The sequence below is a fragment of the Somniosus microcephalus genome, chromosome 12, assembly GCF_052327205.1.
Source record: "Somniosus microcephalus isolate GS21.2 chromosome 12, FLI_Smic_1.0, whole genome shotgun sequence".
NCBI classification, from domain to species: domain Eukaryota; kingdom Metazoa; phylum Chordata; class Chondrichthyes; order Squaliformes; family Somniosidae; genus Somniosus; species Somniosus microcephalus.
The window spans coordinates 160,066,512-160,090,457 of NC_140998.1; the positions used below are offsets into that span (position 1 = coordinate 160,066,512).

General features: G+C 44.7%; 1 protein-coding gene across 1 annotated transcript in view; it reads left to right on the top strand.

Annotated features, from left to right (window-relative positions):
* Positions 1 to 1,124: 1,124 nt before the first annotated feature.
* Positions 1,125 to 23,946, top strand: part of gchfr (GTP cyclohydrolase I feedback regulator) — a 34,297-nt gene continuing 11,475 nt past the window's right edge. Inside the window, exon 1 of the mRNA XM_086003729.1 lies at positions 1,125 to 1,310. Coding sequence (XP_085859855.1) covers positions 1,275 to 1,310 — 36 coding nt within the window. The 5' untranslated portion in view covers positions 1,125 to 1,274. The remainder of the gene's footprint in view (positions 1,311 to 23,946) is intronic.

The window sequence follows — 23,946 nt, forward strand, 5'->3', positions numbered from 1 at the left end:
ATCTATCATTAGGGACAGAGTGACTGAGCACTTGAACAAGTGTGAGTTGAACAAAGAGAGTCAATGTGGATTTGTGAAGGGTAGGTCTGCCTAAGTTAGTTCAGTTTTTTGAGGAGGTAACTAACATGTTAGACAGGGGTGTGCCTATGGATATATGGTCTTCCAAAGGGCATTTGACGAGATTATTAGCAAAACTAGAGCACACGAAATTAGAGCTAACCTTGAGGCATGGGTTGGTAATTGGTTGGGAGGCAGGAGATAGCGAGTGGGGATAAAGGGAATGCACTCTGATTGGTGGGATGTGACAAGTGTTGTTCCCCAGGGATCTCTACTGGGGCCTCAGCTTTTCACCATATATATGTTAATGACTTGGATGAAGCAATAGAGAGTTGTACATCCAAGTTTGCAGGTGTCACTAAGTTAAGAGACTGAGTAAATTGTGTAGATAGGAGCAGGAAGTTACAAAGGGATATAGACAGCTTAAGTGAGTGGGCAAAACTTTGGCAAATGTGGGGAAGTATGAGGCCATCCACTCTAAATCCAAGAAAGACAAAGTGGAATATTTTCTTAACAGCGGAAAGATTACATCTGTGGAGGAGCAAAGGGACAGAGTGTCCGGGGGAAGGTGTCGAGGTACAGAAATCACTAAAGGCTAGTGCACAGATACAAAAAGCAATCAAAGGTCTAACGGAATGTTGCCCTGTATCTCAAGAGGGCAGGAATACAAAGGGGGTGGGATTTGTGCCTCTACTGTACAGGGCCTTGGTCAGACCCCTTCTGCAGTATTGCACTCAGTTTGGGGCACTGAACCTCAGGAAGGATAGCTTGGCCTTGGAGGGGGTTACAGCGCAGATTCACCAGAATGATACCAGGGATTAAGGAGTGAAATCGGGAGGCACAAACTGCCCATTCCTCTGCTGCAGGGCAAACCCTCCCACCGTAGGATTAAATATAATTTTGATTTAAGTCTTATTTTTTTTAAAGATAAAATGATAAACCTGTTTGACGCACTGGGTGACATAACACTGACAGCATGTGGGCACATTCCCAGAGAGGCTGGAGTTGTGCAGCTTGTGAGCCAGTTCCAGGAGGAGGCGGCTAGCTCGCTCAGAGTTATTGCGTGATCTCCGGCAGCGACTGATTGGCTGCAGTCAGAGTCGGTGAGGAGATTACACGGTCGGTCCCGAGCCGCAGGATAGGAGACTGAGGGGTGGGGGGAATCATCAGCACCAGAGGGAGAGCTGCACACTGCCAGGCTACTAGAGGCTGTCAGAATGCCTTACGTCCTCATCAGCACCCAGATCCGGTTGGTGAGTAAATGTTCACATTATAAGGTGTGTGTGTGAGTGAGTGAGTGAGCGGGACGGGGGCCATCTACACTGACTGACACTCTCAGGGTCATCTCCACGCACTAATCGCCACTCAGTCCTTCTCTTCAACAGCCTGCAAAAGAGTGTCTATCCCCCGGCACCATTGAATCGCCGAGATGAATCCAATGTGCAATCCCCATTTACACCGAGGAATGGAAGGTCCGACAGGAGGAAGGAAGCGTCTGATTTCAGTCCCAGCGGTTTGTTTCATACTGAAAGTGAAAGTATCCTCTTGGCCGCAGGTTCAATGAGCGAAGTTGATCTAATTTCAGGAATCGTTGCTATTCGAAGTTTTGTTCTGATCCAACCACGCCGCAAGGACTGGGCGGGGGTCCAGTGTGGTTAATCTCAACTGAAATTGACAGCGGAAACTGAAAACCAGGAGCAGTCCCGGGGTCCAGCTTGACCTCAGTGAGAAACGACACCGTAGTCTCCAATCCCAATCCCCCTTCCTGACGCCCCCTCAAACACACAGTCTTGGTGCTCTGCTCCACCCTGACCTGAGTTTTGCACCCAACATCCAGTCCAGCACGAAGACTGCCTATTTTCATCTCTGAAATGACAACTGCTTCTGTCTCCATCTTCCCCCTCTCCCACTGCTGCTGAAATTCTCCTTCATATCTTTGCTACCAGCAGACTTGACTTTTTCAAAACACTCTGAGCTCAGACAAATGGACCCAGTTCCATACTAAGTCTTGCTTGCCTATCCTCCCTATTTTTCTTTCTCTTCCACACCTAGTTTGCATCCAGCAAAATTGTGCTCTGGTTTGTTTCTGTAGGGTTGCAAAATTCCGGGAATTTTTAAAAGAGGAAACTTTCCATGGGAATTTTGAGTTTTTTGCACACTGATGGTTTTGTCTCTGACCCTTATATTATCTTTGTCATCAAAATAGACATACTGTTCCATACAAATAAAAACAGGCTTTCAAAACTTTATTTAGGTTATAATTTTGTACTTTATTGAACCCCCACAAAAAAGACCCATCTAAAATAAAATAAAAAGATCATCAGCTTATTTAGCCTGTAATTTGTCCTTATTTTGTCCCTTTGAGTCTTCTACTCATGAGTCTTGAGTCTCCACTCTCTTGTTAGTCAGCCTGTTGCGCACCTTTGTATGCGTATTCCCAAAAAGTGACCAGTTTCGTTCAGAGGCCACTGATGAAGGTGGGATTTGGAGTATCACCGATGCAATGGATGACAGGGCCTCAGATGCACAAAGTCCCTTCCACCAGGTATGTGCACTGATATGCTTGCAGGATTCCCATATCCCTTCCCCATTCCAAAGACCTTGCTTGGTAGAGAACTTTGCCAGACTTCCCAGAACTTTGCCCATGTCCAGATTGAGGTGGCGTGAGAGGGTAGAAATCACGCTGAAAGCGCTGTTGATCTGTTCTCCAGAAAGTATTGGTCTCCCAACATGCTTTGGGTCCAGCATGTATGCTGCAGCATGAATCGGCTTGACACAAAATTCTTGACGCGTCTGTATGAATTGAACAATTGCCTTCTCCTCTGCTTTGAGCAGCAGGGATGTGGGTAGGGCAATGCTGATTTGTTCTTTTAAATCAGCAAAAAGCCCGGGAACATCTGACAAGACAACATCATCTCCTTCAATCTGAGCAATTGCAGATGCTACAGGTGAGAGTAGTTTAAGGCTGCTAACCACTCTCTCCCAAAACACATCATCCAGCAGTATTTTCTTGATGGTGGTTTCCATATCCCCAGACTGGGATATTGCCATTTCTTGCAGTGACTCCTTACCCTCCAGAAGGCTGTTGTACATTATGACAATGCCACCCCATCTAATGTTGCTGGGCAGCTTCAGTGTGGTGTTCTTGTTCTTTGTCATTTGCTTGGAGTTGTAGGTTGCTGCAACTACCTGTTTTCCCCTGACATACTTAACAACTTGCTTGACTCTCTTGTACAGTGTTTCCATGGTTCTCAGACCCATGATGTCCTTGAGGAGCAGGTTGAGCCCATGAGCTGCGCACCCAATAGATGTAAGATGAGAGTAGGCCTCCTCCACTTGAGCCCAAGCAGCCTTCATATTCGCAGCATTGTCAGTAGCTACTGCAAAGACCTTTTGTGATCCAAGATCGTTGATGACCGCTTTCAGCTCATCAGCAATGTATGTGCCTGTGTGTCTGTTGTCCTTCGTGTCTGTGCTCTTGAAGAACACTGGGAGAGGAGTGGAGATGTAGTTTATGATGCCCTCCCCTTGTACATTTGATCACCTATCTGAGATAACTGCAACACAGTCTGCAATCTCTATCGTTTCTTTGAGCTTTCCTTGGACTCTGTTATACTCAGCCTCCAGCAAATAAGTAGACAAAGCATGTCTGGTGGGAGGACAGTATGCAGGGTGAATAACATTGAAAAATCTCTTCCAGAAGACAATGGCTTCAGTCTTCCCAATATTTAGTTGGATGAAATTTCTGCTCCTCCAGTACTGGATGTCAGACAAGCAGCCTGACAATTTAGAGACAGAGGAGGGGTCGAGAGAGGCTGTGGTGAGGTAGAGCTGTATGTCGTCAGTGTACACGTGGAATCTGATGCTCTGTTTTTGGATGATATTGCATGTAGATGAGAAATAGGAGGAGGCCAAGGATAGATCCTTGGGGGACGCTGAAGGTAACGGTGTGGGAGTGGGAAGAGAAGCCGTTGCAAGTGATTCTCTGGCTGCAACTGGATAGATAAGAATGGAACCAGGTGAGTGCAGGCCCACCCAGCTCGACGACGGAGGGAAGGCGTTGGAGGAGGCTGGAGTGGTCAACCATGTCAAAGGCTGCAGACAGGCCAAAAAGGATGAGGAGGGCTGCTTTACCACGGTCACAGTCACATAGGATGTCATTTGTAACTTTGATAAGAGCTGTTTCGGTACCATGGCAAGGGCAGAAACCTGATTGGAGGGATTCAAACATGGAGTTCCGTGAAAGATGGGAACGGATTTGAGAGGCGACAGCACGTTCAAGGACTTTGGCAAGGAAAGGGAGGTTGGAGATGGGGCGGTAGTTTGCAAGGATCGAGAGGTCAAGGGTTGTTTTTTTGAGGAGATGGGTGATGACGGCAGATTTGAAGCAGCTTCACATGGGGTGGGTTACAAGTAGTCACTGGTAGTAGCAGTAATGTGAGTAACTGAGGCAATGGAGTTCTTGGTTTTGTAACTTCGTACTCTTCCCCTGAAGAAAAGTGTGAAGTAGTGGAAGGATTCAGAGGGTGATTAACTGTCTGACAGCCCACAATGTGAATCCACCTTGCATGGCCATAACCATCTGTGTACCAACCAACCAACCAACCCTCCTATATGATGGGAGGGTTTTATGTGTTTCCCCAATGAGGGGAGGGGGGCACCACTGGATGTCAAAGATCTGGTCTCCACTCATTTGGACTGCCTGGAGTGGCTCTTCTGACTTAGAAGCGGGAATGCTATCACTGAGCCAAAGGCTTGCTCTGGGTAATGGAGTAAAAATATCTGAACATTTCAGAAGGTTTTAGGACATGGAGTGCCACAGTGGCGAAAGCAGAAGCTAAAATATCTTTTAAAAGGGAAGAAGTGGATAAATATTTGAAAAAGAAAAAAAAAATAGAAGTGTATGAGGCAAAAGGCAGGGGAATGAAAAGAAAAAAGACTTGCATTTCTATAGCGCCTTTCACGACCACCAGACGTCTCAAAGCACTTTATAGTCAATGAAGTACTTTTGGAGTGTAGTCACTTGTGATGTAGGAAATGCAGCAGCCAATTTGCACACAGCAAGCTCCCACAAACAGCAATGTGATAACGACCAGATAATCTGTTTTTTTTATTATTGTTGTGTCCGTGTGTTGACAGAGACACTGAAGACAGGAGTTGGTTTCACAGGTGTTTACTAAACAAAGTCTGGAGGGGAACTAACTGATACAACACAATATACAGGCTTATATAGCCCGAGTGGCCATTGTGCATTACAGTACACCTGGGGCTCTTAAAGGCACATACACTACAATTCCTCCCCTTTTAGCCAACCAGTACATAATATTTTAAGTAATCATTAATTACATGTTACAAGAAAAATAATCTACACATTGCTGCAGTTAATTAATTATAAGTCAGTCTCTCTGGAGGCTTCCTGACTCGGTCCGGATAACGCCTCGGTGGTGTAGTAGTTTCTGGTGGTGTAGTAGGTTCTTTTGGCAAGGCTGATTCGGCTTGAATGCCAGTGTCGGGTTCATCGGGTTCCAGTATCACCGGATCGGAGGTAGATATGGGTATCTCTACTTCATCATTAGGCGTATAGAGTTGTGGTGTAGGTTGTCCCTTTTCAGATGACTCTATGATTTGGTCAGCATGGCGCCTTATTATGCTTTCTCCGATGTCCACGGTATACATCAGCAGTCCTAGTCGTGTGCAGATAGTTCCAGGCTGCCATTTCTCGGTACGGTAGTCCTGGACCAAAACTTGTTGACCTATCTGGAAGGTTCTAGTTGACCTTTCATTCATGCCTTGAAATTGCCGGTTCTCCACGTCCCTTCTGATGTTGGGCTTGATCAAATTCAGCCGGCATCTTAGGCTTCTATTGAAGAACATCATGGCGGGAGTTTGGTTTGTAACCATATGTGTTGCATTCCTGTATGCGAACAAGAAGTTATCCACCTTGTGCTGAAGTTTTATGTCTTCATTACCCATGGCCTTTATGGCCTTCTTGAAGGTCTGGACAAACCTTTCAGCCAATCCATTGGTGGCGGGATGGTATGGGGCGGACGTGTAGTGCTTAACCCCATTGTTTTTTAAGAACTTCCTGAATTCTTCGGACACAAATTGCGGTCCATTATCAGAACAGATCTGTTCCGGCAGCCCATTCCTGGCAAATATGGTCCTTAATACTGTGATGGTTTTTTCCGTGGTGGTGGAGGACATCTTTATTACCTCCGGCCACTTGGAGTGTGCATCAACCGCGATTAAGAACATTGAGTCCATAAATGGACCAGCAAAGTCGATGTGTACCCTTTGCCAGGGAGATGAGGGCCACTCCCATGGATGTAGAGGGGCTTGTGGTGGAGCGTTTTGGACCTTCTGGCATCCTAGGCAGCTCTTGGTCATTTCTTTGATGTCTCCATCGATACCTGGCCACCATACAAATGCCCTGGCTAGGTTCTTCATTTTCACTCCACCCAGATGCCCCTCGTGAAGCTCCTTTAGAACTTTATCCTGGAGTTTGGGTGGAATCACCACTCTGGATCCACACATCAAGGTTCCTCGGCACACTGACAGCTGTTCTCTTCTTTGCGAGAATGCTGGCAACAGTGGTTCGCCATGTGCTGGCCATCCCTTCACTGTTAAATCGTAGACTCGTGAGAGAGTCGGGTCATTTCTAGTTTCCCTTTCAATGGCAGAATTTGTTACTGGTAGACATTCGACTATGGTAGAGTGGAAAATCTCCACTGGGTCTACGGTAGGTGGTTCATCTACCATTGGCAACGGTAGGCGCGATAACCCGTCAGCATTCCCATGCTGTTTTGATCCTTTGTATTCTATGTTGTATTGGTGTGCCCCTAGAAAAAGGGACCACCTCTGTAGCCTTTGCGCTGTCATAATGGGAACACCCTTTTTAGGGTTGAATATGGAGATGAGGGGTTGATGGTCAGTCAACAAGGTAAATTTTTGTCCGTGTAGGTAATGGTTGAATTTCTTCACTCCCCATACCAGGCTGAGTGCTTCCCTGTCGATTTGGGCATAGTTACGCTCAGCTGAGTTCAATGAGCGTGACGCAAAAGCTATCGGCCGTTCCGAGCCATCAGGGAATTTATGCGATAATACTGCTCCTACGCCGTAAGGGGATGCATCGCACGCCAGTCTGATTGGCAGTGATGGGTTGTAATGAGCCAAAACCTCTTTGGACGTGATTAAGTGTTTGCATTTATGGAAGGCACATTTACAGTCTTCACTCCATTTCCAAATTACTCCTGTTTGTAGCAGTTCATTAAGAGGGTGTAGAAGAGTTGATAAGTTTGGTAAAAATTTATGATAGTAATTTATTAATCCCAGGAACGACCTTAATTGTGAAACTTTTTCAGGTGCTGGGGCTTTTATGACCGCTTCAATTTTTTCAGGTGACTTATGCAACCCTTCCTTATTAATTATGTGACCACAATATGATATTTGATTTTGGAAAAATTCGCACTTGGGGCAATTTGCTCGTAAGTCCCGTTCTCTTAGCCTAGTGAGCACCTGCTCCAAATTGGCAAGGTGCTCGTTGTTGTTTTCTCCTGTTACAAGGATGTCGTCTAGGTAGCATTGAGTCCCCGGAATCCCTTGGAGGACTTGCTCCATAGCTCTTTGCCAGATAGCTGGAGCGGATGCTACTCCGAAAACCAGTCGATTGTACTGGTACAGACCTTTGTGTGTATTTATCGTGAGATATTTTTTAGAGGCCTCTTCAACCTCCATCTGTAGATATGCCTGTGCCAAGTCAATTTTGGTGAAACGTTTCCCTCCGGATAGTGAGGCGAAAATATCTTCTATCCTCGGAAGAGGATACTGTACCGTGTGAAGGACCGGGTTTACAGTCACCTTGAAGTCTCCACAGATGCGAATTTTTCTCTGTTCTTCAGATTTATCATTATTCAACGTTTTCTTCATGACTGGGACGATGGGTGTTGCCCACTCGCTCCAATCTATTTTGGATAATACGCCTGCCTTTTCCAAATTCTCCAGCTCTGCCTCGACTGCTGGACGAATTGCGTATGGCACCGGTCTTGCCTTAAAAAACTTGGGAATTGCTGCAAGTTCCACTTTTATTGAGGCGGTGATGCCTTTCAAGGTTCCTAGTTTCTCTTGAAACACTTCTTTGGCGTTGGCCAAGATGTCTTTTAATCATTCAGGTATGACGTCATCATCGTTTTTTTTCTTACTGGTCACCGTCAGTGCCAGTCTAAACGTATTTTCCTGATCCATTCACCTCCCAACAGCGGTGGACCACCATCTTGTAGAATGTATAAATACATCTTTTGTATTTCCTTGCCGTTGTATAAAACAGGCACCTTTATTTTTCCTTTGGGGTATACTTTCTGCCCCGTATATGTTTTCAAGATAATGGATGTGTCTTTTAAAGGTATATGCGGAAATAGCCGCTCGTAATCCCGTTGATTTATGATGGTCAGAGCTGATCCTGTATCGAGCTCCATTTTAACTGGGGACCCTGCTATCGTGAGGGTAACCCAAATGGTCTGGTAATCATCTTTGGCAATTACATTATGTAATTTGAGACAGCTTAGTCTCTTGTTTTCGGAGTCGCTATCGCTCTTCTGGTCTTCGGAGCTACTGTCCGTCATCATTTGTACCTTTCTGTACTTTTCTTTATTGATTTTTTTTTTCCTGTCCGTGGATTTTTTTTGTCCAGATCGGCATACCCGTGCAATGTGTCCAATCTTTCCACATTGCCTGCATGCTTTGTCCTTGAACCAGCAGTCCCTCTGGTCATGGGTGGATCTGCCGCAGCGATAACATCTCTCAAAACCCTGTGTTATTTCATGGGTGCCGAAGTCCTGTGTCTTTTGTTGTATCTCTGCAGCTCCTCTTGCGGCCGCTTCGTATGATACAGCCATACTGAAAGCCTTGTCCAGTGTTAAATCTTTTTCAGAAAGCAGCCTTTTCTGTGTTCCTTCACTTAGGAGACCGCAGACGAATTTGTCTCGAAGATAATCTGCTAGTCCTGCCCTGAATTGGCAGTGTTTTGATAGCTTTCTTAATTCGGTGAGGTAATCAGCATTACTTTCATTCTTGTGTTGATTTCTCTTGAAGAATTTGAATCGTTCCGCTATCAGCAGCGGTGCTGGGTTTAAGTGCTCCTGTAGGGTATCAACAATTTCTTTAAAATTCTTGTCCTTTGGTTTGGCTGGAGTGATTAAATTTCGTAACAGCCCGTATGTCTTTGCGCCCATTAGATTTAGCAGTACTGAAGCTTTTTTTTCATCTTCTATTCCATTTGTGGTGCAATATACCTCCACTCTTTCCACATATGTGGTCCAATCCTCTATCTCGTTATCAAAAGCATCAATATTGCCAGACTTAGGCATCCTAGAAAAAAAATGGCGCTTCCCGCGCTTCTCTTTCTTTTCTGCAGAAAAGATATGGCGCTTCCCGCGCTTCCCCGCCGCTGCCGCCGATGACAACGCTGTTTCCCGCGGTTTCCGTTTTATTTATTTATTTATTTACAGTTGGAGACTCGTTCCCGCCGGACTCTCTCTAGGTCTGAACGCCGACCTGCTTGCAGCGCCAGCCATCTCCCGAGTGCTCCCTCCCCGTCTGTTACTGCTTGCCTCCGCTTTCGCTGCTTGGCCTAGCTGCAGAGCCAGCCGCTGGAGCCCCAGCCCGACGCCCAGGAAGAATTATTGCAGTACCTGCCACCAGCTTGGCTAGCTGGTGAAACGACAGCTTTTTCTTTTTCTTGATTTTTCTTCAACTTTGGACGCCAGAGGAATCGATGTCCTTGAGGTGCTGCCGAATTGCAGGTAAGTCCGTTTCCAATTCGTCGCCACTGTTGTGTCCGTGTGTTGATAGAGACACTGAAGACAGGAGTTGGTTTCACAGATGTTTACTAAACAAAGTCTTGAGGGGAACTCACTGATACAACACAATATACAGGCTTATATAGCCCGAGTGGCCATTACCGGCATTACAGTACACAGGGGGCTCTTAAAGGCACATACACTACAATTATGTTGAAGGATAAATATTGGCCAGGACACCGAGGATAACTACTCTGCTCTTCTTCGAAATAGTGTCATGGGATCTTTTACGTCCACCTGAGAGAGCAGACGGGGCCTTGGTTTAACGTCTCATCTGAAAGACGGCACCTCTGACAGTGCAGCACTCCCTCAGCACTGCACTGGAGTGTCAGCCTAGCTTTATGTGCGCAAGTCCCTGGAGTGGGACTTGAACTCACAACCTTCTGACTCGGAGGCGAGTGTGCTACCCACTTTTTTTTTAATATACTTTATTGAACATTAGGAACATTTATGTGATCATTTCATTGTATCATACAAATCAATTCTACCGTTCTGCACAGCCATTCCGCCACCACATTTTAACATCAAAACCTGAAGTTTAATTTGTCTCCTGTAACATATATTAATCGATTGTACTTTAAAAATTGATTGTAAAATACTATCTTTAAATTCCTTTCTGAATAAAACATCCACAGAGCCTTATAATGATCTTTTAGCTTATATTTAAAATACTCTTAGATTGATTCTCCTCCCCTTAAAAAAAAGAGCATTCCTTCTTTGCACAATCACGAATCTAGCCAAACTGAACATTAAATTAATTGCCGCTCCGCTAGACTCGGGCAGACTCTCCTGCAATCCCCATCTCAAAATTGAGTCCCACGGGATTCCCATTCTCGCTCTTCGGTCCCCACCCAGCAAAAAAAGCTTCACACAACTGTTGAACATAGTACTTAAAATCATTTAACTGTGGACATAACACCAGTAAATGGGACAGAGTCTCATCCCGTGTCCCACACACTGGGCAAGTTGCCCCCTCCACTCGTCCAATCTTGCACAAGATCGTCATGGTAAAAACCAGTTATGAGCCAATTTGAAATCCAGTTCAATCCACTCTGGACATTTAAAATTCACCCACACTCCCTTCCAAATCCTGTTGAAGTCCAGCTGTGGGTATATACTCTGCCAAAACTCCTGACCAGCAGGTGTCTTGAATCTCCATTCTCTAAATACCTCATAGAAATCTCGAGTATTACAGTTGTTAAATTGGACCAACTCTCCCCCTTTCTCCAGCAGAAAGCTTGGAAAAGCGGGACGCATTTTACTTCCTTTGGAGATTTCCGCATTTATTTTTTCCATCCAATCCTGTGGCATTACCCTTACAATCTTCTCATACATGATCTCTATTGCTTTTTCCTCTACCTCCTGATCCTCCTCCCACACCATGTCCCTCACTATCGCTTTTGGCAACCAACCTGGAATTACCTCGTATAATACATCTTTCACACATGTAATACCAGCTTTTATAAAAGCTTGATTAAATAAACCTCTCCTTTGATGTTGACCCACCTGTTCAAAAATAAGGGCTGTCCTTGGGCATAAACTGCACACTTTTTAAAAATTGGGCCCAAGTCTCTACAACCCCCTTATAAAACCTAGGGAGAAGTTTAATTGATTTCAAAAACATATTATTGTATTCCATATACAGTACAATATCCCCTGCCCTCCTATCCCACTTCGTTTTAAAAAATGCTCAAAACAACTCTTCCAAAAACTTGTATTTGACTTCTGAAGAAATCTCTTCACCCATTTGATTCTAAAAGATTTTTTCTTCAAATCAATATCTGGGAAATTGAGTCCTCCCTGATTTCTCCGTCCAATGATGGTATTGTAAGCCACCAAGGCTGGTTTCCCTTCCCATAAAAACCTCACACAAGCCTCTTGGATGGACTTTTCCACCCACTCAGGAATATCCTCCACCGTCAATAAGTACCATAGCTTAGATAGCAGGAGAGCGGACACCACTGTCGCTCTTCCTTGCACTTTCAATCACCTTCTTTCCCATCTTCCCAAAATCTTTTTAATTTTCATAACCTTCAGTTCCCAATTTAATTGATCCACTTCATCCCTGTCTTTCTTGTACCCCATGTGCACCCCCAGAACTTCCAAAACCTCCACCACCTTAAAGGGACTTTCCTCCAACCATTCCCCCTACCCCTTCCTGCAACCAGGCATTGGGACTTACTATAATTCACTCTGGCTCCTGAAGCTCTACAATATTCCTCCACTACATCTATAGCTTTCCTCACTGACTCCCCATTTCTCAATGTTAAGGTTGTGTCATCTGCATATTGGTGTATCACTGACACTAGCCCAGAACTGGGAACCACAATCCCAACTACACCTTGTTTCTTTCGCATCATGTAACCTAATGGTTCTGCTACCAGTGTGTACAACAATGGGGACAGGGGACAACCCTGTCTCACTGATCTCTGTATCGGAAAATACTTGGATAAAAAACCATTACATTTAACACAGCTAAATATGTTTGAATAAAAAATCCTTATCCACTCAATGACATTTCCCCCGAAACCAAATGCTTCCAAAACCTTCAATAAAAACTCATGAGACACCCTATCAAAGGCTTTCTCTTGATCTATCTTTAATACATAAGCCTCCCCCCCACTCTCTTCCATGAGCTCTATCGCATCTCGGAAATAAGACCACAGAATCTGCGATGTCCCGGCCTATGACTCCATTGGACTGAGAGGGCAAAACTATCTGCGGCAACACCTCCTTCATACGATTTGCCATAACCCTCGCCAAGATCTTATAATCCACATTTAATAATGTGATGGGCCTCCAATTCTTCAGACCCCTTCTATCCCCTTTATTTTTATAAGCTAAGCATATGACACCTCTCCTCATAGATGGGGCCAGGCTTCCCTCAATTTTAATTTTCTTAAAAACTCCTAAGAGCAATGGACTTAAAAATCTCGCAAAATTCTTTACTTAGTCCATCGGACCCTGGGCTTTTCCCCCCCTTCATTCCACTTATTGCTACTTTTATTTCCGCTAATCCTACTTCTTTGTCACACATGCTTCTCTCATCCTCCTTTAAACCCTCTTCATTAAAAGCACTAACCTTCTCCATCGCCAAATTGGAAATGTCTTCTTTTGTATATAACTCTTGATAAAAGCTGCTAGCCGCCTCTAAAATCTCCCCACTTTCATGAATGATCTTCTCCCCAACCTTCAACTCTCCAATTAATGATAATCTCTGTCGCAGCTTCTCTTGCTCTAGAAAATATCTAGTGCATCTTCGCCCTCCAATGCATCTCTAGCCTTTGCATGGAGAATGGCCCCCTTGCATTTTTCAGCTTGCAATAATTCCCACTCTTCCTTTAGCACCCAGAACTTAGTCTCACCTCCCTTATCCCCTCCATCAACTGCTTTACAGACATCCGTAAACCTTTTGTTTATATTCTCTTCTTGACGCCGGTTAGCTGCCGCTCTCTTTTTCCCATAACGTACCGAAAAAACTTTACCTCATATTTGAAATTGTCCCACCAAACTCTTCTTTCTTTCAAGAACAAAGGTTCCTTCCAAGCATTCTTTATTATATTTAAAAATCCCTTCTTTATAAGCAATTTCTTTCAGGTATTGATTGTTTAAAATCCACAGCCCTGAACTGATCTTAACTCTGCTGTTCCTAATTTTAAGAACCAAAGCCAAGTGGTCACTAAAAAATACTTTTTTATAATAAATCTCCATCACCTCAGAACTTAACCCTTCCCGCATTAACACAAAATCTATTCGGCTCTGTTTTAAAACATCACCCACCCAACCTGTTCTGGAGAACTCCTTTTTTATGGGGTTCCGGTCCCTCCATAAGTCTCTCAAATTTAAATTTGCCATCATTTTTACCATCATCCCTCTGGAGTTATCATCCTTAAAGGTCATCTGGGCTGAAATGTCCATCCGAGATAAAAATACATTAAAATCCCCCACTATACAAGGATTTTCCACCTCTGCCACTTCAGTGAATAACCCCCGAAAAAACTCGCGACGCTTGCAATGGTCGTTCGGTGCATAGGTATTAAAGAGATCGCAATTAAATTCCTCCATTTTTACCCTTAGCCGTAAAAATCTCCCCTCAGTGTCCTTGTCCACCAAGGCAACATTCTCTTTTATGGACAGACTCACCAAAACAGCCACCCCGCTATGGTTATTGTTTGCACAACTTGCAAACACCTCTCCCTTCCAAACCTTCTGAACTCTTTCTAGGATATCCTCATTCCAAAAGGTTTCTTGCAGACACAACAAGTCCGTGCCTTTAAACTCCTGCAACAACTGCTGCAATTTCTTCTCACCCCTCAGTCCGTTCACATTAATCGAGACCAATGGCTCCAAAGAAGGGAAGTATGCCTGTGAAGTGCCTTCAATAACCACAAAACTAGAAGTTATAGACTTTAACAAGTTGGCTTTTAATCACTAAGATCAGAGCTAACATCTCAACACACCGACTGGCTCACAGGAATGAGTCATACAGATCCTGAGATCTTTAAGTAAGAGAAGTCAGGGGCGGAGCCAAGAGCCAAGACCTGGAACCTTCCAGGTTAGTCAAGAAAGAGGAAGTGAAACTATACACCGTGTGGGGGAGGGTAATATACATGTGTGCAAAACGAATACAGGCACGACAAACAGATTTCATTACAGCCTGATAATCTCCCCATCATTTAATCTCTGGCCCTTCCCTCCTCTCATGCTCCTTCCCAACTTTTCGGCTAGCTGTTGCTTTTTTCCTGCAGCCTCCAACTCTTTTTCACCTCCTGTTTGAACTTTCCCTGCTGTTTCAGCCTCTTCCTTGCATTAAGTTTGGGCCAAGGAGCTGCCCTTTCCCCCTCCTTCTGCCCCTCACTAACCTTTCCCTTTCCACATGATGCCACCCCCATCCACCACTTCCATGTCTCTGTCCCCCTCTAATTCCTCACTCTCAAGCTCTTCTGTAATCCTCTGTGCCTGCTCCCCGTCAGATATGTAATCCTGCTCCCCGTCAGATACATCATCTCCCATAGTCTTCCGGCTATCGCGGTTTCTCCAACAGTGCTGCTCCCTTCGACCTCTTCTCCATCTCTGACCCTTGCTCCCTGATCCTTCTCTCTCTGGGACAATGGCGCACCTATATTGCTCCCTTCTGCCGTCTTTGTCTCGCCGCTCCCATCCTGCTGCCCCTTTAAGGCTCCTGCCTCTTGCACCCTCTCCTTGTCTTACCCCCTCCTGCTCACCGAGATGTCCGACTCCCCGTCTTTCTTTGAAGTATTTACATTTACCACGCACCCCGCTCCCACCTCCTCTCCCCCCGCGGACACCAGATTCTTTAGGGAGAGCTGAACTGTATTAAGGCTCAAGTCTGCACTCGACCCTTGCTGCCCTCTGCTGTCTTTGTTCTTTTCCACTGTACTTGGTGTGTTTTCCACCATCTCCATCCTGTTCTCTGCTCTGCAATTTTCTGCCTGTTCCTGTGCTCTTTTCTCCTTCAATTTACCAGCTGTGTCCACCATCTGCTCTGCTCCTCCAGCCGTTCCACTCACACCTCCTGCTCCTTCTCCCATCTCATCACTCATAAGTGTCCTTCTGCCTCACACTCACAGCAGGTGGGGCCTTTGTGACACACCCCACAGCTCTCCGCCTTGCAGCTCTGAGCGATGTGTCCAGACTCGCCGCAATTATAACAGTACAAGTCTGGACAAGATGGTCATGTCCAAGACAATAATAACAAACCTTCACTTGGTTATCATGCAGTACTCGGAAGTACTGCACTCCTTCCAGTGTCTCGAATTTCATGCTGTACGGTAATGACCTCACCCCCTCTGGGAACCACACCTTTACGTAACGGGTTCCATCTGCTACCCGTGTTCCTGGATAGTATCTCCTCTATTGCTGAGCAAATTTTAATGTCCCACAACTCCAACTTTTTGATTAGCATATCGTCCTCAATATAAACTGGCAAATTTAAGAATGAGACCACCATCTCTTCCGAATATAGCAGAGATACCTCCAAGAACTCATCGCCAACTTTCAGACTGAGTAAAAGTCTTTCCACCTCCTCTCGGCCACTGACCGTCACCTCAAACCCAACATTCGGCTTTGGTCGGCAGGCAAAGCAGCTTCCCTCACCACAGTCCTCATGTACCACTTGGATAACATCCCAAGCTCGTATCTCCTTATCCTCTCACTGAACCACCGCCGTGTTTTCTTTTCCAAACCTCCTGGGGTCCCGGCCCAAATCTTTGGGCCTTTTTCTTTCCCTTCCAACCACAGTTTCTCCCCTAATTAAATTCATCTTAGGAACACTGTCCTCTGAGGGGCCCAGCACTCCGGACCCCTCAGCAGCCATCTGGCTGTTGTTTATGGGCCAAAAAGGCCCTAAAACCTGAAAAAAAAACCGCCACCAACTTTTTACAAACTCACTCCAACTCCCTGCAGAAATCAGGCAACCAGTAACACCTGCTCACTCCTAGCCCCTCCCACCTAGAGCATGTTACCCACTGAGCCACAGCTGACACTAATGGGATGAAGTCGAAACATTAGGAACAGGAGTAGGCCATTCAGCTCCTCATTCATTAGCCTTTTTGTACCTGTCTACTGGCTTTAAATGATTTTAGTAATTGGATTCCCAAATCTCTTTGCCCCTCCACAGTTCATACTTTCTCACCAATTAGAAAATACTCTGATTTATCTTTCTTGGGTCTAAATTGGATGACTCCACACTTGCCCACATTGAACTCCATTTGCCCTAGTTTTACCCACTTAGTTAATTTGTCTATGTCCCTTTGCAACTTCCTGCTCCCATCTGCACTACTTACTACAGGAAACTTTGTGCTATCCGGCACCGACGGGCCCAAGCTACCGCCGTTTTTTGAAAAGCTCCGGATGCCTGAGCGGGTTATCTACCCAGGCTATTTGTAACAAAGAAAAATTTAAAATTCAAGAAATGTGCAATATACAGTAATTGGGTACTGTACTCACCTACAGAATGTTGTGTTAAATGGATGGTGAAAGATGCTTGATTAAGTACAGCACTGCCAGTTGATGGTAATCCATAACTCTTTATTAACTTAACAGTAAAACAAAACTTATAAACGACTTAACAGTACTGTAAAACAAAACTTATAAACGACTGTGCAGTGCACCAAAACTTAAACGACTGTACAGTACAGTATAAAGTACTGTACGGTGGTTGACTGTATACTTATTCCAAGACAACTATTTCATCAGGAATATCCATGCCAGCTGGGTCATCAGGATCATGCACTTCAACAGATTCTTCAGGCACTCCCACTGCTCCAACTCTTTTGGAAGGTTTCTTAAACATGTCCCGGATGTCTGCTTGCTTTGTGGACGCTTGCCTTTTTTGTAGAAAGTTGGAATGCAGAACATGGAGCTGCATAAGATCTTGGGCAGAATAGCAAGAATGGCTTTCAGCAAATATAAGTAATCCTTCAAAATATTCTGCAGCTTTAGCCGAAGAAACCTTTCTCACTTCATAAATCTCATCCTCGTCAGTTTCCATCACACTTTCCTTTTTTTTCTTTGGATTCAAAACATTATCCATTACTTCATCATCACTTAGCGAATGCACAACAGCAACTTCTCTATCTGCATCAACCCACTGCTGAACATCACATTCACTGAGGTAACGTAGAGGGTTTGCTGGGCCTACATTTTTCAGCATGCCAGCCATTTCCATTACTGCAGTCTTCCGCGGACGAACATTGAACCCATGAAATTCCTCCTCTGCAGAAGAACCTTCAGCAAACATTACAGAAGGCAACAATTTGCACCAGGCTTGTCTCAAAGTGTGACCTTTCACCAATTTCCAGGAACATGCAAACATAAAGATGGAATCTTTAAGATTGTATGCCTTCTGAAATGCTTGTATACCTGTACTGTCATCTTGGTTTATCAGTCTACGTAGGAAGTCTTTCTTGTAATGACACTTCAGATTTTGGATAATGCCCTGGTCCATGGGTTGTATGAGAGAAGTTACATTTGGTGGCAAATAAATGGTGAAAATATTTCCCGAAACCAACTTTGATTCATGCGGATGGGCTCTACAATTATCAAGCAATAAAATGCATTTGCTATCTTCAGGTTTCCCTATTCTATGGAAATGTCCCCTCACAGATGGAACAAAAGTATGATGGAACCAATTTGAAAAGGTTTCCTTATCCATCCAAGCATTTGTTTGAGATTTGTACTCAGCAGGTAAGTGCCTCACATTCTTAAATGCACGGGGATTTTTATACTTCCCAATGACGAGAAGTTTAACCCGGTGTGATCCTGCAGCGTTCGCACATGTTAGCATGGTTACACGATCCTTATTTTTCTTGTAACCTGCAGCATTAGCCTCACTAGCCCCAGCAAGTGTTGATTCTGGCAAACACCTCCAAAATAAGCCAGTTTCATTGGCATTATATATCTGTGCTGGCGACAAATTATGTTGCTTCACAATCTGATTGAAATATTCGCAGTATTCTTCTGCGGCATCGTGATCAGCTGATTTCTTCTCCCCGGAAACATCGAGTCGTCGTATCCCATGCCGTGTCTTGAAGCACGATAGCCATCCATCAGAGAAAGCACACTTCTCAGTGAGCTCCATCTTTGCATAGAAATCCTTCCCTTTCTCGATTAGCATGGGTCCGGAAATCGGAACACCCCCTGAAGGCTTCAGACAAAACCACTCATAAAGCACGGTATCCAGCTCTTCAAGCTTAGGCTTATGAAGCGTGTGCCATTTCTCTACACTGTTAGGTGTCTCCGAGCTTGCATAAAACTTGAGCAGCTTATCCTTCTGCGCTTTGATGTCATACATTGTTGACGAACCGATTTTGAATTCATTCATAATGTGCGCACGCTTCGCTCCCAATTCCAGTCGTTTACATATATCGATTTTCTGCTTTAAAGTTAACACCACTCTCTTCCTTTTGGTTGGATGATCTTTTGGGATTTCCATAATTCAACCCAATGAGTTGTAACAACGTTGGAGAAACACAGTACTGGAACCCTGAAAAATGACTGATCAGAAGAGGCTATCCGGCAGCATGGGAGAGTGAGACTCCACATGCAGGGTTTCTGAGGTGTTCCGACTTCCGATAGCGTCAAGAGGCTGAGTAGTGGCAGTTTGGAGAACTACCCCCACTGATGAACTCGGCAACTGTTGGAGACTTGGACTCGTAACCGGCATCATTGCCGGTTACTGAGGTGCGGTTTTCGGAGCGCGGTTTTGCCGGTAGCTCGAGAATGCCGGATTCCTGACCTCCGGATAGCACAAAGTTTCCTGTAATTTATCTTCCTATCTTTGTGCCATCTGCAAACATGGATAAACAGCTCTCTATTCCTTCATACAAGTCATTAATAAATATGTGACAAATTGAAGTCCCAGAACAGATCCCTGGGGAACACCACTTGTCACATCCAGCCAATCAGAGTATCTACTCTTTATTCTCACTCTCTGTCTCCTTCCTCCCAACCAATTTCTGACCCAAGTCAACAGGCCACCTCCAATTCCATGTGCTCTCATTTTTGCTAATATTCTCTTGTGTGGAAACTTAGCGAATGCCTTCTGTAAGTCCACGTAGACAATAACCATAGAAACTCCCTTATCTACCTTTATTATTGACCTTTTCAAAAAATTCAACTAGATTAGTCAGACATGACTTACCCTTAACTAAGCCATGTTGGCTCTCTCTGATTAGCTCAAGTGCTCAGTCACTCTATCACTAATGATGGATTCTAGTAGCTACCCCGCAACTGAAGTTAAAGTAGATAGGTCTTTCAGAGAGCCAGCACAGGCACAATGGGTTGAATTGCCTCTTACTATGCTATCAACTTCTATAATTCCAAATTAACTGGCTTAAATGTGACCTTATCCCTGTTGTGTTGTTACTAACACAGCGAATAAGCCCAGTGACAACACTTGTGAGGTCTTGCATTTCCTCCTACACCCACTCTAGGATTTACTGTAGTTAAATGCAAAACTTAATTATGAATTGGCTGACAGCGTTGCTTCTAAAACAAAATAATATTGTTTGTAAAACACCTTTTTATAAAATCATTCAATGGGCTTAACTCATGAGTGACCAAGTTGTTTTGATTTTGCAGCTGGTAAATGCACTATCCAGTATGGAACCTCTGCTGATGTGCTGAACACAAGTGTGTGATGGTGTCGCCCATCAGCTGCTCCAACATGAGTGAGCCGCTTGGCAAATTGTCCAACCAACTTCCCACTCCCTTGGGCTGCTGGCTTGTGTTTAATTTTGCACTGATCTGATTTGGTTGCACTAATTGTCCTGCTGCTTGCTGTTCTGATTGGACAGAGGTGGGACGGACAAGGAGAAGGAGCTGATTCTGAAATAAGAATCAGGTGGACCAGAGCCTGAGGAATGCAATTTACACTTGAAGAGCAACATTATAAAATGAGGCTCCCTAAAGCAGGCGAATATATAAATATGTAATTGATATCCAGAATCGCCTCCAGGGCCTATTGGTTTAAATCCCCAAAAATCATTCTGAGTGTCTGTTTAATGTTATTTAAAGTTTTAACTTTTACTAATTCAGTGCATCGCACATTATCACTATCTTGATAAAGTAATTTCAGGTAAACAGTTGGTCATCTGAGGTTATATTGAATTAGTTCTAAACTTTCACACAGTCTAAACATCAACATGAAGCACCAAGTCGGTGAAAATGCACAGTTTGATTCTGCAATGGACCCGTCTGCTTGTTAATACATTTCTCAAGGTCAGATGCCAAGTACATTTTCTGTAGCAAAAACCATTGATTCATATTGCATAATGTTCCTCATTGGAGCATCCATGGGTTAGTCGATTGGTTGTCCATAGAGTCGGAGGTGAGGCAACCAGGTGAAAATCCTTTAGCATTTAATGTGTAAGTAACTGCACTTTGATCTGTGTTGCTGTGTGCATGTGGGTCTCTGTGCATGTGTGTATCTGTCTTTTTTACAGAGTTGAGTGAATGATTAATTATTGTCCTAACTAAACACTATCTGCACGTTTGGTTTATCCCATCTCTAGATTTCACAGTGAACAGTTATTAAACTGAGTAGTTAGACTAAACACTAGAATTTATTATGAAACGTTTTTTTTTAAAGAGTGTCAGGCAGCATTTTTAAGTTGAATGGGCCTTGGAGACCCAAGCGTGGGAGGGTAACCTCATTTTCTTACAGACTGGGATGAAGCAGAAAATTACCGACACTGACACCAACATTGCTGTCCTTGACTTATCGTTCAACCAATGTGCAACACGCTTCTTCTTCACTTTTATATTAATTATACTGACAGTGTGTTCGGTCCCTCCTCATTCTCAGCCTATTGACAGAGTGGCCTCTAACCTTACAACTCTGAACATGTGATTACAAAATAGTTTTAATTACAGAAAGTCTGCCGAGCACAAAAAATATTCTAAAACTAACCACGATGGCCTTTTCTAATAGAGAGTTGCACATTTTCTCAGTGTGGGGTGCTCTCAAGCTCCTCTAGGATTGTTAATCCTAATGCAAAGCCTGTGGGGTCAGTATTTTTTAATTTGCTGTCTCCACCCTTGCATGCAACAGGAAGGTCTAAGGTTCCATTCCTGCTGAGTTCACCGATCATAGCCGGGGCACCCGTTGGGGCTGTTACAATTATTCTCAGTATGCCAGGAACTTGGGGGAGAAGAGAATGAGCCAGGGTTGCTGCTGCTGATTGCTATCCATCGACTCCCTACAGCCAAGTGAGCATGTGAAGACCAACATTGGCTGTGATGCTTCCCATGGTCAAATAGCCCAGCAGTAGTCACTGCCTAGTCTTGTACATGAAGGACGAGGTACTGGAGCAATGCTCCTGGTGGTAGAGCTGTGCCCCAGTACAGGCTGTAGCCTTCAGGAAAGTAGGAGAGAAAAGCAGAATATCCACCACCAAAACTGTATAGCACTGGCTGAGAGATAGCCTGTAAACTCTAAAGCATTATTCAGCCGATGTTATTTGTTCACAAGTAACAAATTTACAAGTGACAGAATGAGAGGAGGAACAGGATAAAGAAGAAATGAGAGAATTCCAGTAACGCAGCTCGTGGGAGACAACCGAGTCAGTAAACCATTGCACAGACTCTGCACAATCAGAAAGTGAGATTGGACCCATGCAAGAAACTTCTTTTTTACCCATTCCTCCTAAGTTGCTTGACTTGTGCTAGTTCCACAGACGCTGCTAAATCTATACTATAAACAACCATTCTTCATGTGTGACCCAGCTACTGGGTATTGGCAGGCTATTTGACAGTGAGGGGCATCACCCCTTGCCCAGTCTTGTTCTTGCCCGATATTCACACAAGTGCGCTTTCCAGCTTGAGTCACTGGCTGGAGATGAGCATTGGGAACCCTGGTGAATTTCTCCACCTCCCCGCCTCGATTCTCCCTCCCCCCCCCGTTGTACCCCAACTGATGAGCTGGCTGAGATCAGCATGAATAGCACAGACCAGGGATTGAATTCAAGACCTGCTCTGTGTGTCTTAATAGACTGGGTTCCTGGGGATCGAGGAACTGATGTTAAGTAACTTCTTTCCCCTTGGTGGCAACTTTCAGTCATGCGAGAGGATTATTTTGGTTGCTAAGATTACTGCTTACCTCAGACATGCATCATGGTTGTTGGGAGAGAAGCCATGACAAAGTTTGGAGGTGGCAATAGTATGGATAAGAGTGCAGGCCAGAGCAGTATATCATCAGCAAAGAGAAAAGCTGACATAGTCCCAGAACACCATAAATGGCTAGGAGATGAGATCATGGTTTTAATAACATCTTGTTTTAATGAGGCACGTGATGAGCATTTTATGTACCAGCAGAGGAGGAGTCACCATCCAGACATGTTGTAAACAGAGGCCTGACACATAACAGGCAAGATCACACATGGCCTGATCCACTCGGATATTATAAATCTATCGCTGTTCCACAACGGAGGCAGGGTTTACCCATATTCCTTAGTAAGAGTGGAACTGCTCCATAGTCACCAGACAGGACAGCTGACCCACTCCCATTGAGTGTTATCAGCCACCATTCGTATGGAGCGTAGAGGTTGTATGAGAGACACATGGAATCCTCGAATTTTAGACACAGGAGGCCATTCAGCCCTTCGTGCCTGTGCCAGCTATCCACTTAGTCCCTTTCCCCATACCATTTACATTTTTTTGTTATTCAAATATTTATCCACTTCCCTTTTTAAAGCTGTTCAGGACTCTGCTTCCACCACTGTTTCTGGTAGGGAAGTCCATGTCCTAACAACACTCCGAGTACAAAAAATTCTCCCAACCTCTCCATTCATTCTTTTCGCAATGCTAACTTTAGGCCCTCCAGTTATTGCAGTGTAATGATGAGGCACACCCAGGTATCACTGGCACTGGGAAGGGATGGGGACAAATTGGTGTCACTGGCACAGAAATGTGGGGGTATTAACAGTCAGCTGCAACTGTAAGGGGGGAGTCTGGTGTAGTTTACACTGTGTAGGGGGGAGTCTGGTGTAGTTTACACTGTAGGGGGGAGTCTGGTGTAGTTTACACTGTAGGGGGGGAGTCTGGTGTAGTTTACACTGTAGGGGGGAGTCTGGTGTAGTTTACACTGTAGGGGGGAGTCTGGTGTAGTTTACACTGTAGGGGGGAGTCTGGTGTAGTTTACACTGTAGGAGGGAGTCTGGTGTAGTTTACACTGTAGGGGGGAGTCTGGTGTAGTTTACACTGTAGGGGGGGAATCTGGTGTAGTTTACACTGTAGGGGGGAGTCTGGTGTAGTTTACACTGTAGGGGGGAGTCTGGTGTAGTTTACACTGTAGGGGGGAGTCTGGTGTAGTTTACACTGGGGGGGAGTCTGGTGTAGTTTACACTGTAGGGGGGAGTCTGGTGTAGTTTACACTGTAGGGGGGAGTCTGGTGTAGTTTACACTGTAGGGGGGAGTCTGGTGTAGTTTACACTGTAGGGGGGAGTCTGGTGTAGTTTACACTGTAGGGGGAGTCTGGTGTAGTTTACACTGTAGGGGGGAGTCTGGTGTAGTT